Below are 13693 nucleotides of genomic sequence, written 5' to 3'. Positions count from 1 at the left end.
TTAAACAAAATTGTCTGATTGAATATTGATTATACATCTTCATACTCGTATGTATATTTTCACCGTTATAACGATAATTTAGTTAGGAAAAAATTGTTTGACCATCAATAACTTAGTAATAAGTCAATTGGGGGTAAATATTAATTTTTTTTAATATCAACAAATTTAATAAATTTTAACTAACAAAAAAATTTATTTGTTTGATGTATGTACACCCAAGAATACTATATGTAATTTTTCAAATCATAGAGGTATTTATGTGTAATTGTGCCAAATATCAAGTGAGAAAATGTAATTATTTCTGTAAAAAATAATTAATTATATTATAAATGTATTGTAATTATTATGTGATTAATTTAATTTGATAAAAAAATTTTGGGTAATAATTTTAATATCAATTTTGGTTTTGGTGTGGTTGGAATAGTAATTGTTGGGCTCCAATTCCATAGGCAGCGACGAAAAACGACTCAACAATCAGCAAACGCCTTAAATCAAATCAAACCCACATCTAAAAATTTACCATAACATCGACGCCCCTCTCTCTCTTTCTCTCTCTCTCACACACACACTCTCGGACGCGCACGCACACCCAGTTTTTGTCTACTTCCCATCTCTCTCTCTCACTCACAGAAACACACACACACACACCACCGTCCTGCCACCTCATTCCGGCGGTATACTCACCGCCACCCAAAAACTAGTAGTTTTCTCCTTCCGCCGCCCAGCACCTGCAGCGCCGCCGCTGTTTCTCGGAATCCCGTCAAGCTAAAAAAAACAAGAAAACAACCGTAAAAAAAAAAAAAAAACAGAAACCGAATATTTTGACCAGCGCCAGCCCCGCCCTGACACACGCACATCCCGTCTTCATTTTCCAGCTCATTCTTCACGCCCCTCTTTCTTTCTTTCTCTCTCTAGAATATAAAAATTGTAAATTCCCACGAACGATTCTTGATTTCTTTTTCGTGTGTTTTGTTAGTTTTCGGTTTGACTAGCAAAGCGACCAGCTAAGCAGAGGAAATATGGCAGAGCTCGTACAAAATCAAGTGGGTTGAAGTTGTTTGAAATCTCTCCTTGGGTCTGAATGTCTAAAGAAGAATTAGTTCCGAAGACATTCCGCGCTCTGGTGGAGAGCGCGGAGCGGAAATTCGCGCGGGTACGCGACGCGCCGCTGCATCCGTTCTGCGGGAGCGGGCCGCAGTACGGGCATTTCTACCACAAGGTTTTCAAGGCGTACATGCGGCTATGGAAGTATCAGCAGGAGAATCGGGCCAAATTGATGGAATCAGGGCTCCAGCGCTGGGAAATTGGGGAGATCGCTTCCAGAATCGGTCAGCTCTATTTCAACCAGTATTTGAGGACTAGCGAGGCGAGGTTTCTTCTCGAGGCGTACATATTTTACGAGGCGATTTTCCATAGAAAGTATTTTGAAGGTTCGGCCAAGGATCGAGGGGTTAGGTTTAAGGAATTAAGGTTTTATGCTAGGTTTTTGATGGTTTCTTTGATTCTGAATCGTACGGAAATGGTGAAGCTGCTCGTCGAAAAGTTTAAGGAGCTCGTCGACGACAGTAAAGTTAATTTCCGGGTAATGAATTGTTGTTTTTCTTCGTTCCAATACTAAATTTATGTCTCAACTGTGATGAATTTGCGGTTCTTGGCGTTTGAATATGTTATTCTTTTTGTGTTTCAATTATGTGAACATCTTGCTTGCTTGATAAGTGGTGAAGGGATATTGTTTCGTAAAATTTGTGGAGCGTGTTGACCATTATTTCATCAATCTCCTCACAAAATATTACATATTTGTTATTTATCTCTTCGAGTTTGTACGACCTTTTTTTATTGATTTCGCCGACCAGCCATTATTGTGATTTTTCTGAACAAATCATGCTGCCCTTTATTTGTGCTGCGAATTTTGGTTGAATTCATTACTGTCACATTTGGCCGGAACTGAGGACATGTAATTTTAATTACATACTGAGAGCATAGAGTATTTGAAAGTGATGTGATAATGATGGCATCTGAACGGTCTGGAAAACATATGGTGCTCCTTCTGTAAATATACCATAAACAATGCTACTATCAAATAAGTGTATTTTTAATGAGATACGTGGAGGCCAGTGATAATTTTCAATCTCGGGGTAGATGGATTTTTAGTTACAATGGAAGCAGCATACATATTTGATTCTGAGGTTTGTAGTATTATCCAGTAATTAATATATCTTGACAACTTGAAAGAGACACCCCAAAAGCTGTTGAGTAATTCATCTCTCCCTTTCAGGTTCATTGTATTAATTTATTTTTACAAGTGCCAATATTGTTGCTAGAATAATCTGTTTGACTTGTTTCTGTTTGTTACTTTGTCTTATACATAAATGGGGCAAAGATCAAAATGCACATTTCAAGGGATGTAATGTTGACTGGCGGTGATATTTTATTGATAAAATAGGTTATAGTTTGTTGATTATTGTTGGCAAATACTATTACCACATCAAGGACATTGGGTAGTTCAGCTGACTTTTGGACAAGTGTTTATTTCTAAGAAAACCTTCCCCACTCCATGCAAACAAGGTAAAAAGAAAAAAAGGAGAGAGAAAGGAGGCCTCAACCCCCATCTCAAATGCAGAAAATTAATTTAAATATATCTAATTCTCTGAAAATTTCCCCACTCTGGGTTTGTAGAAAATGCTCGACCCAGAAGCATCTGCTTTTTGTTTATGCATGAATGTATGGTTTCTTGAATTTAAAGATAAATCAATTTAATGCTGTGCTATATGACCAATAGTGAAATTACTTGAGCATAGAACTCTAGAGAATTTGGTCATTATCTATTTGTATATGTGGACATCATTTTGTTGACTGGATATTAACAGCACCTAGCAAGTCTTCCGATATATAATTGTCTCATGCTCTATCAAGTGTAGGATTGCAACTGGTGCACTTCAACTACTTAGGTCAACTGAAGGAATTTTTTTTTGGGTTGGTACTGGCTCGAAGTGATATAAAAGAAGGTCTTTTTTGTTTTCTTTCTTTCTTTTTTTCGGTTGGGGGGGGGGGGGAATAGTGATTTTTAAAACTGATTAGAAATTGTAACTTTCTTAAGGAGTTTATTCATTATTCTGACCTGGTTAGAACTTCAGTGATGTGATGAATTATTTGAATTTGAACTTTGATGCAATTGTAAAGGTAGGTGTTTTGAAAAATAAAAATATGCAGTGAAAGTGCTTGACAAATTTTTCTGAGAGTTGTGTTAAATGAAACTACTTTTTCAAAATGCTTTCAGTAGATTAATGCTCTGAATGATGAACAGTTTATGGGAACGTTAAAGTAAATAAGCAAAGTCATGATTTCTATAGTGGTTTAGAAGGTGATACCATCTTTCTACATTCACTCTCTTTACTTGCATTTCGAGGAAATTCACTAATTGGTTAGCAGACACAGTTTTACAACTATTGAATAGTTTGGTCTCTCACACAATTCACACTTTAGTTACTCGTTCCTCTAAAAACCTACATAAGATCTAAGAGGAAAAATTCTAAGGATAAATTTACACAAAAATCTATCACAAACTTTAATTGTTTAAGCTACATAGAGCTCTTCACAAGTAATTTCAAAGAGTAAACTGTTTAGTTGACAGTAGTTTTGGTTAAGCCAAACTATCAGTATAGTGAGGATGTTGTGGGAACAGATCAATGTAGTAGATTATTTATGATGTCATTGTGAACATTAATTACATCTGTTGCATAACTGTATAACCAACAATATAGCCTTCTCCTCTAGGACACCAACTTCAAAGAATGGAAGCTGGTGGTGCAAGAAATTGTGCGGTTCACGAAAGCTGATCCAGCCTTCATGAATGCTAGACCACTGCGTTATACTGCAATGTTCGATTCATATCCAGCCTCACTCCCGTACGTGGCCCGGTTCCATGCTAAGAGACTTCTGAAGTTTAGAGATGCATTGCTGACAAGCTATCGCAAAAACGAGGTTACATATTATTGTATTTAGAACTTTAGGTATTTAAATTATCCTGTTGAAGTCAAATTAACAATGTGAGCAATGCTCTGAATGTCATTGCAGGTAAAATTTGCAGAACTGACTTTAGACACTTTCAGAATGCTGCAATGTTTGGAATGGGAACCTACTGGATCTTTCTACCAGAAACATCCTGTTGAATCAAGAGAAAATGGTGTATTGGCAGATCATTCTATTACTTCAGGATTGATAGATATAAATTTGATGGCAGATATGACAGATCCAAATTTGCCTCCAAATCCTAAGAAAGCTATCCTGTACCGTCCATCTGTGACACAATTACTAGCTGTGAGTTCCAGATTCTTGACATGATAATTTACCATTTATGGTAAAGTTATGCATCTAATTAGGGTTTCAAAGAAATTTTAGATGCATATTATAACACTTCGAGCAAACTATTTGCTTACATGTTGGCACATTTTACACGACGTTCTAACAACTACCATCTCCTTTCTTGGCCATTTACTGTCAGGTGATTGCAACAGTATGTGAGGAACTGCCACCAGATAGTGTTATGCTAATATACTTGTCGACGTCAGGTTGCCTGTTGCTCAAAATTGGTTGCTTTTTTTAAGCTGGATATAAGCATGGAAACTAACATCATATCATGGATGCAGGGAATTCTTGTCATTGTAGTAATTCTCAAACGGAGAACTCTGGAACATCAAGAAAATGTACCGTGCACAGTGCCCCTGCCAACAGCTATCATGAACAGAGGAATGGTTTTGGTGAAAATCATATTACAACTAAGGCTGCCTCAAATCAATATTTTGAGAATTATTTGTTGTTAGGTCCAAGTAAAAATGGAGGTAGGAACATGAAAATTGTGTTTATTGTAGTTCTTTTCCATGCTATCAGATACTTTTATCCATCATTAATATTTTTTATTTTGTCCTCTAATTCTAGCTTTCGAGTTTTGTTGCAGGTCCAAATATCCTCTTCCCTGGTGATATAATTCCTTTTACGAGAAGGCCCCTTTTCCTGATCATAGATAGTGATAATAGCCATGCATTCAAGGCAGGTTTGTTAAAACTTTGTTGAGTAACTTATCTCAGAGCATTAGCTGAAAGCCCAATTGTATACCCTAGCAGCAGTTTTGAGGCTCCAATGCTATCAGTAATATGTTAATTCCATAATATTTGTGTTAAAGGTGTGCAACCAGATTTTCTAAATTGAGACAATCATTTTATTTTTCGGTATCATTAACATTGGTGGAATTTCCTGTGGAACAACTTTCAAATTATCATTAGTTATTTTATAGTCCCTGTGAAACTTGTTGAAAGGCTTACTGTAATTCTTATTGTTCGTAAAACACCAAGATGCAATGAAACAAATACCATTACTATATTTACTTGGGGAGAAAGTTGTGGCACAATTGATATCCAAATCAGTGTTCATATATCAAGGACATGCATGACATATGATTAGCATTGAAACTTGATATTGCTAATAACTTGATTTCCTATTCTATATGTAAACATATGGAGGTGTAGTTTGCAGGGCCGGGTGAGAACTTTTTGACATCTCATGTGTTGGTTATTTAGTAAAATGCTTTGTTGTTGATTTGCGAAGCCTCTTTAAACTATTTGCTAGGCCAATTGATCTTATTTCTTTCCATATTTGTTCTTTATTGAGTTGTGGGTTCCTAAGTAAACTGAAGAAATGGCAAGTAGTTGTTCCTCAATGTTTTGACTTAACAGATGCATGTGATAATAATGGCATGATTGGGATGTAGAATCAGCAAGGAATGGAATTAGCATTCCCAAACTTATTCCTAAATATATGCTTGCTATAAATTAGTATTAGGAATGACCATTCACATAGGAATACCCATTCCTTATCTCACCCATGGTTTTAGCTATTTGCAATATATTGGGGATACATTATTTCTTTTATATTGCTAAATAACATTTAATAGATTTCCATTTACAAGATTTTTATAATAAAAAAACTTATATATGATTAAATACGTCAAGTATAATAGATATTAATAATAAAATATTAAAATACGTGTTATAAGTATATAACATGAATAGTTTAATATTTAAATATTTTATTAAATATAATATAAAAAAGTGACATACGTATATGCATTTTACCAAATATTTACTATAATTATAAAATATCATATAACAATATTTGTTCTATATGTTAATATTTGTTCTTTATTTTAATACATATGATCTTTTCTTTTTTTATAAATAATAAGTATTTGTTGGATGTATAATACATGATAACATTCAAATATATAATCGTAAATTTATAATTAACTTAATATGTCAAAATAATATTTCTTATGTAACAAAACTTGTGTGTGTATGTTCTTTTTCCCCTCTAAAATTTCATTACTATTCACCAAACATATAAACAAGTGATTTATAAAATTCTGATTCAATTCCTTTTTTTAATCCTTCATTACACCAAACATAGGAACGATATACTAAAACCATTGCATTCCTACCTTTATTCCATGTCTAAGTTCATTCCGTTCCCGCCCAAATCCATTCATGCGAACCAATCGCCCCCTGAAAGATTTCCTTCTTGGTTCTTCTTGGTTAATACTGTCAAACTTAATCTTAAGACGAGAAGTTTTTTTAGCTTCTTTTTTGGTTCCGCTTATACCTAAAGGTGGTAGTTATAGTTACTCAATGAACATTTGCTGAACTCATTGCTAATTTTAGTGAAGTATTTGGTTTCTGCTTTAGAATGTCAGTTTAATTGTCTGCATTTCCCTTTAGAGAGGAAAATTTCTTGTTGAGTGCTAATGTGCAGACTGCTATTTCAGGTTCTACATGGAGCAGAAAGGGGTGAACCTGCTGCCTTATTTCTTTCCCCCTTGAGGCCTTCATTCAAGAATCAAAGTGGTGTTGATGTCGCGCAGCATGGGAGTCAGTTTACCTTCTTCCTGGCTGCTCCTTTACAGGCTTTCTGCCAATTAGTTGATCGTAACTTTACCAGTGATGACATGGTTAGTTAACATATAATCAAAATTACATGCCTCAGGAACTAGCTTCTCTAGTACCTAACTGTTTCTGTTAATGATTTGTTGCAGGAGATATATGACACCACGGAAAGCATTATTGCCACTGCTTTCTCTAAGTGGGAGGAGATTCTCTGTACTTCAACTGACCTGGATTTGGTTTGGGCTCAACTTCTGTGTGATCCATTTCTACGGCGGCTTATTCTTAGGTAATCAGCTTCTGTCTCAATCCTCATGGTCATCATTGGGAGTCAATTTTGGAAAAACAGTCATTCGAAGTTCATCCTAATTTTTTATGAAAATATGATATCTTGATTTTTGGACATTCACACTTCATATGAATTGTTATCCATCTTTATGTTTCATTTTCATTGCAGACAAGATAAATTTGATGAGTCCAAATAACAGTTGTCAGTTTTCTTGATAATGCATTTAAACTGAAGATGCCTTGACTTCAATATGGCCAGAACCCATTAATTTGCCACTTTGAATAATATTTGTAGAAACATGACAATGGAAGTCCTTGGGTTTTGGTGTCTGATGATATTTGGCTCCTTCAAATTCATAGATATTTATGCCATCATGTTCTATGTCTAACTTAATGTCCTTTGATTTGAATACATAATGCACTACAGCAATTCTATATTGGAGTTTCGTTTTTTCCTTTCAATTCTTCCTTTTTCGTGTACCTCCTTCTCGTCTAGATTCATACCTATCAAACCTTTACACAACCTAAATCTCTTTTGAGCCCAACCCCATTTGGTAGTCCTCATTGATATTGGTGTCAAGTTTCCAATAGTGGGATTTCGTCAATGCTGAAACAAGGGAACTAGAGTACCTTCTGATGTGTGTCTTCGACCAACTTAAAATAGAAGTTTATGTTTTAATGTAAATTTACAAATAAAGTAATCTCCCTCTGTGTACTCTCTTAGAGCTTGGCAGCCTTCAAGATGATATGCTGCAAATGTCTTGGTATGCCTAAGAATGGGAGTTCATTAAACATTTTTCAAATTGATTCATGTGGTTATATGAATTTTGAACTGGGTCAAAGAACTACTTATTCGTTGACCTAACTTGCTCGAAGTTTTCTTTCGAAAATAATTATAAGAATGAAGTGGCATAAGTTGATCACTGAGCCATGCTTTAATGTCCCCAGATTTATTTTCTGCCGTGCTGTACTCACTCTGTTTAGCTTACGAGAGAAAGGCGACCGATATTTTCCTGTTTGCATTCCTGAACTCCCCAATTCAGTAGCTGTCGACTCCAAAGCCGTGCAACCAGCAATCTCCCAACTTGCAAGTCATCTTAAGGTTACAGATTGTTTTAGCTTTTCATAAATACTTACAGACATGTAGCAGAAAATTGTATATTAAAGTGCGATAATCTGCCACCTTCCGTTGGGATAAAGACTCCAACACACTTACCACCATTTGAGCAGACTACAAGAAGATCTGTCAAATTCGAAGAAAATTCATGGAATATAATGGTGATTGATAGAATGCTTTCTATGAAGCATCACCATCTGCTCAATCTAGAAGGCAGCGGTCATGTTTTCGTGGTTAATTTCTTCATGGGAGAACATTTCATGCATAGTGTGGATGAATGGTTTATTAGCTTATGGGCGTTTCTTGGCTTTTATAGTTGTTACTTTATTACAAAATTGAGGTGTAATTTGTTCATACCTTTTGTAAATTAGGTTGGAGTAGCTGTTGAGGTTTTTCCTTTTGTAGTTTTTCTTGTGGATTTGGAATGTGGATGCATAGCTGTTGGAAGTTGGAACTCTAAGATACGCTTTACTAAAGTGAATTCAGATGCTCATGATGATTCATTTTGTATATTCTCTTGCAATATTTTCCAGCATTAGTGTTTTTTCCTCAAGATTTGCTACCATTTCTTTCCTTTTTCCTCAATTTTAGTAGATTGATGTTAGGGGTCTACATTTTAAATTGGCCAATTTTCTAGAAAAATTTGGAATATTTGTGGGTTCATTTGCAACTTTCATCTAGGTAACATTCTAATGTTGAACACCCAAAATTTTATAATTGAGCTGTTGGGTTCCAAACATTTTGGGAGTTTTGGTGGTGGGTAAAACAAAAAAAAAAAAAAAATTAGAAAATGATTTATCTGCAAATATACAATTATCTTCGCAACTAATTAGTTCGAATTAAAATTATCTAGTAATTAGATTGAAAAATATAAGTAATAAAACAAAATAAACTAATTTATTAACAATTGCAATTTGAAAATATAATGATAGGTAAACTCAGAAAAGAAAATTGAAGGGATAGTTTTTAGTTTTATTTAAATAAGCTTTAACTTTCTCACTATGAGGAAAATTTGTGGACATTGAAAAGCTTTTGATAGTATAAAAAACAATTTTTTTTTTTTTTTTGTGAAAGAAAATTATTTCTTCGTTATTGAGTATTCATGTATAGTAAGCAGGGTGTAAAAAAATGTCTAGAAAAAAAAAGGTTAGGAGAACACAGAATAGGATTCTTTATTTATTTTAATTTTGTTTTTTTTTTTAACTTTTTGCACAAAATGATATGTCAAATTTATTTACCATTAAAGGATTTTTGCAATATCTTCTATTTTAAAAAATAATAAATTATAATGGGTTGTTTTAAATTTTATCATAATTCTAAATACTCCATCATCATTTAAAAAATGATAAATACTTTATTGGAATTTGTTAGAATTGATGATTAGAAAGGTAATTGGATTGACTATTTTGGAAAATGTTTAGAAATATTAATGTAATATTGTTTTGATGAATATAATAAGTATTCATTCTTGGCATAATATGTTTGTTTTGTGCTTACTGATTATGTTAAACAACATTTTAATGTCACATTAAATATCCATATACTAATTGGATAACGCATGTAATTGGACTGCGCATTGGATAACAACTACGGAAAACAACTTATAAGGGTTAGTATAAAATATTTCAACTTGAGAACTTCGAGACTAGTCATCGTGAGTCTATAGAGACTTGCGTTAAGTATTTCATTCATCGGATGGTACCTTGTTCCATCAGCAACAATTGTAGATCGTCTATGCAATTTTAGTTGTCAGTTGACAATGTTGTTAGCTAACTGAACTGACGCGTGGAAATAGTCATGTAAAAGGTCATCTACATAACTGAAATTCTTGTTCTTATATTATGGGATTAATTCTTAGACTTGAGAAATCATGACAGCTACATGCATATGAAGGTTGTGTCTTGAATTTGAGGATAGGTGATCGTGTCTTTGATACGATTATAATAAGTCTTGTCCAGTGCAGTCGAAATATGAAGTGAGAATGATTGGATTCCACGAGAAAATCTATCCCTTATCAGTATTTGATAAAATATTAAACGCATATCGAGTATGAAACATAATTACCTAATCCAAAATGACCGGGGCAGGTCGTGCACATGTTGTTTTCCCATAAGTTCACCAACATCTCCAATATCACTTCAAATAGAAATTGAACATTGGACTCAATGTAAGGAAAAACAAAAATAGTTAAATTGAAGCATATTAGAAAAATTCTTACTACGTACAATTTTATCAATAAATTATGAACGTTTATGTGGAAAAAATATAATTAAATAATTTAATTTAAACTGTTGAAAAAAATTGATAAACTTTTAAATTACGATAAATTAAATTGATCGATCAATTTCCAATTAACCGGTCGGTTCATTTAGAAAATATTGAGCCCCCAAACCGGAGTAGAAATCCAAGAAAGCCCTCGAAGCAATTACCAAAACTGTAAGAAACCGGTCTCAACAGATTCAACCAATAGAAATTGAGAATTGAGCCCTAAGAATCCGGGTCACGCCTTTAACTTCTAATCCCAGCCGTTCATTTAACAGGAGAAAACACAATATGTCCAATGGAAGGCCGTTAGATTCCACCATTATAAAACACGCGGATAATGATTCCAGACCGTCGGATCCTGAATCCCGACCCTTTCAACTCCCTATATATAGCCATCAATCTCTATTCGTTCCAGACTTTATCTTCCACTCCCCAGATAAGAGAGAATTGAGAGAGAGAGAGAGGAGAGAGAGAGAGAGTTCTGTTCAAGTGAGAGGTGAGTCTTCTGTTCTTTACGCTGCGGTTTTTTCTTCGGTTTTTGATGTAATTTTATGAGTTTTGGTTTGGATTTTAGATATTAGTCCTATTTGTGTCTTGATTTATGTTAATTTGTGATTTTGACGTGGTTAGGATGCGATTCTAGGGTTAGGGTGTTCTTGAAGTTTGAATTCTGTCTTGTGTTTGTATCAATCTCTGATTTGTGGGAGGACAAGAATGTCCTAATTTTAGGTGAATGGGCGCTTTAATGGATATGAATTGGTGGATACCGTGAAATTAGCCCTCCAAATGTGCATAAATTTCTTGACTTGTACGTATACTGAAAATTAAATGAGTGCATGTTCGTCAGACTTCCTGCGCTTGTTTCCATAGCTCCAGCCTATGAATTGATAGGAACCCCTGGGACATTCAACCATAAATCACTTTCCAGCAGTTTTTATATAAACTCTCCAAACCACAGTTGCACCCCTAATTTTTCAACCATAAGTCACTTTGCTGCAGTTTTTATGTAAGCTCTCCCAAGCCCTACTTGTACACCCCTAAAGGGCTCTCTTCAGTTGCATTTTGTTCTCCTCTAAAAAAGAGTTGGATTTTTTCCTCCGACAGGAGAAGATTTTGGGTTTCTGCACTTTTTATTGTGGAAATATTTGTGGTTTTGGCTTATGAGCTTCTGATGTCTAGTGGTTAGCTAGTGCTTTCTGTATGTTATTGGATATTTATGTTGAATCATGATTATCAGCTGTCCTTGTTAGTATTGAGCTTATAAGCCTGCAGCACCATTTCCCTGGAATGCAATCTGATTAGTCAACTATCTCTGCATACAAAATCGGATTTCTTTTTGAAACAAGGAATTAGGGTTTCTTACTGTAAATCTGCCTTGAATACCCACAGATGGCCCGTACCAAACAAACTGCTCGTAAGTCCACTGGAGGAAAGGCTCCCAGGAAGCAACTTGCAACAAAGGTTCCCAACATCTACTGTATTTTGTTTCTATCAGCAAATTGTTCATTTCAAATTTGAGGTTTCAACAGTTGTGACATCACAGTTCTAATGTGGTACATTTTTTCCTATAGGCTGCCCGTAAATCTGCCCCAACCACTGGTGGGGTGAAGAAGCCTCATCGTTACCGCCCTGGTACAGTTGCTCTTCGGTGAGTTACCCTTCCCTTGTGATGATGAGTCTGTCTTGTTTATTGTTGATATTGACACTCTAGTTGATGTTATAACACAGTGAAATTCGCAAGTATCAGAAGAGTACTGAACTCTTGATTAGGAAGTTGCCTTTCCAGAGGCTTGTCCGTGAAATAGCTCAGGACTTCAAGGTGGATTAATGACTCCAAATCTTAAGTTTGATCAAAGCTGAAATACTCTGTTTTATTGTTTAGGTTGTTGTTTTGATGGCTTGATGTTGTTGTGGTTGCAGACTGATCTACGTTTCCAGAGCCATGCTGTTTTGGCGCTTCAGGAGGCTGCTGAGGCCTACCTTGTGGGTCTCTTTGAGGACACTAACTTGTGTGCCATCCATGCTAAGCGTGTCACCATAATGCCAAAAGACATCCAGCTAGCTCGCAGGATTAGAGGCGAGCGAGCCTAAGCACACCTGTTGTTCTTGTTAAATGTGGTGGAGTTCTTTAGTAGGTTCTTTGTTAAGCAATATAGTAGTAGATAGCATCGAAACTCTAGTAGTAGTTTTTTTATGGTTTTCTAGGAATTGTGGGCCTCACAGGCCTCCTTTGATGTGTGTGCCATAATGGGATTAATGGTATTTTGTGTTGGACAGAAAGGATGGTAAAAACTCTGGTGCTGTTTCTTGTTTGTGAATGCTTTCAAGTATCTTGTCGCACCACTCGTGTGGTAAAGTATTTTGTCGAGAAGTATTTCGTGTTTGTGGCTGAAGTGGTGAATTTGCTACTTAGTGTGCACTATACTGACTTTGTGATCTTTTTGGTTTTTGAGAATTAGGCTGCTTTGATCATTTCCACGAAATTGGAATGTTGACGAGAAATACATATATATGTTTTGTCGAATGGTTCCTTTGGGTTTCTCTATAATATGCGGTAATGTTGACAATGGATGACAATAGTTAAGACTATTGATGCTGGCCCAAATGTTGCAATTTTGATTTTATCATCTCATACTTTTCTTGGAGGTCAATAGCGATCAAATAGTTACAGGGTTAATTGCACCTTTAGATTTTGTTTTGAAAATGTGTAATTGTGTTTTTCTTTAAAAAAACTTTAAAATTATATTTATACGCTTCTGAATATTCACGATTTTTACCAAACTCTATTCTGAGCGTTTGGATAAAAAATATTGTCATTTTTATCATTTATGAGGTTGAATCTTATTTTTATTTTATATTTTTATGTAATAGTTTTATATTTATAAGTAAAGGTGTTTTTTTTCAAATTAACTGAACCAAAAGTTTGATCAGTCTAAGCGCCGAACATAAATGTTTAGATTCGATTTGGTAAAAGTTGAACTAGAAAATAATTATAATGTAACGTTAATTTGTTGGTTTTGAGTTATTTGTTATTCAACTAAGTGTGTATTAAACATAAAAGTATTATTTATTTTATAATGCAAATATTAAGATA

General features: G+C 34.7%; 2 protein-coding genes across 2 annotated transcripts; both read left to right on the top strand.

The window, feature by feature from the left end:
- Positions 1-502: 502 nt before the first annotated feature.
- LOC105178282 (signal transducer, putative (DUF3550/UPF0682)) lies at positions 503-8844 on the top strand. The gene is made up of 9 exons (XM_011101731.3): positions 503-1582; positions 3775-3981; positions 4075-4317; positions 4502-4568; positions 4647-4838; positions 4955-5046; positions 6815-6997; positions 7082-7218; positions 8166-8844. Exons 1-9 carry the CDS (start codon positions 1082-1084, stop codon positions 8344-8346), a joined length of 1803 nt encoding a protein of 600 aa, XP_011100033.1. The 5' UTR covers positions 503-1081; the 3' UTR covers positions 8347-8844.
- Positions 8845-10939: 2095 nt separating this feature from the next.
- On the top strand, positions 10940-12911 carry LOC105178283 (histone H3.3). The gene is made up of 5 exons (XM_011101732.3): positions 10940-11095; positions 11989-12060; positions 12171-12247; positions 12328-12418; positions 12520-12911. The coding sequence occupies exons 2-5, from the start codon at positions 11989-11991 to the stop codon at positions 12688-12690; spliced, it is 411 nt and encodes a 136-aa protein (XP_011100034.1). The 5' UTR covers positions 10940-11095; the 3' UTR covers positions 12691-12911.
- The last annotated feature ends 782 nt before the right edge of the window (positions 12912-13693 follow it).

This window comes from Sesamum indicum, linkage group LG9 (assembly GCF_026168435.1).
Source record: "Sesamum indicum cultivar Baizhima isolate 11 linkage group LG9, ASM2616843v1, whole genome shotgun sequence".
Lineage (NCBI taxonomy): Eukaryota > Viridiplantae > Streptophyta > Magnoliopsida > Lamiales > Pedaliaceae > Sesamum > Sesamum indicum.
Note: the sequence above shows the minus strand (reverse complement) of the source record. Positions and strands in the feature narration are given on the sequence as shown.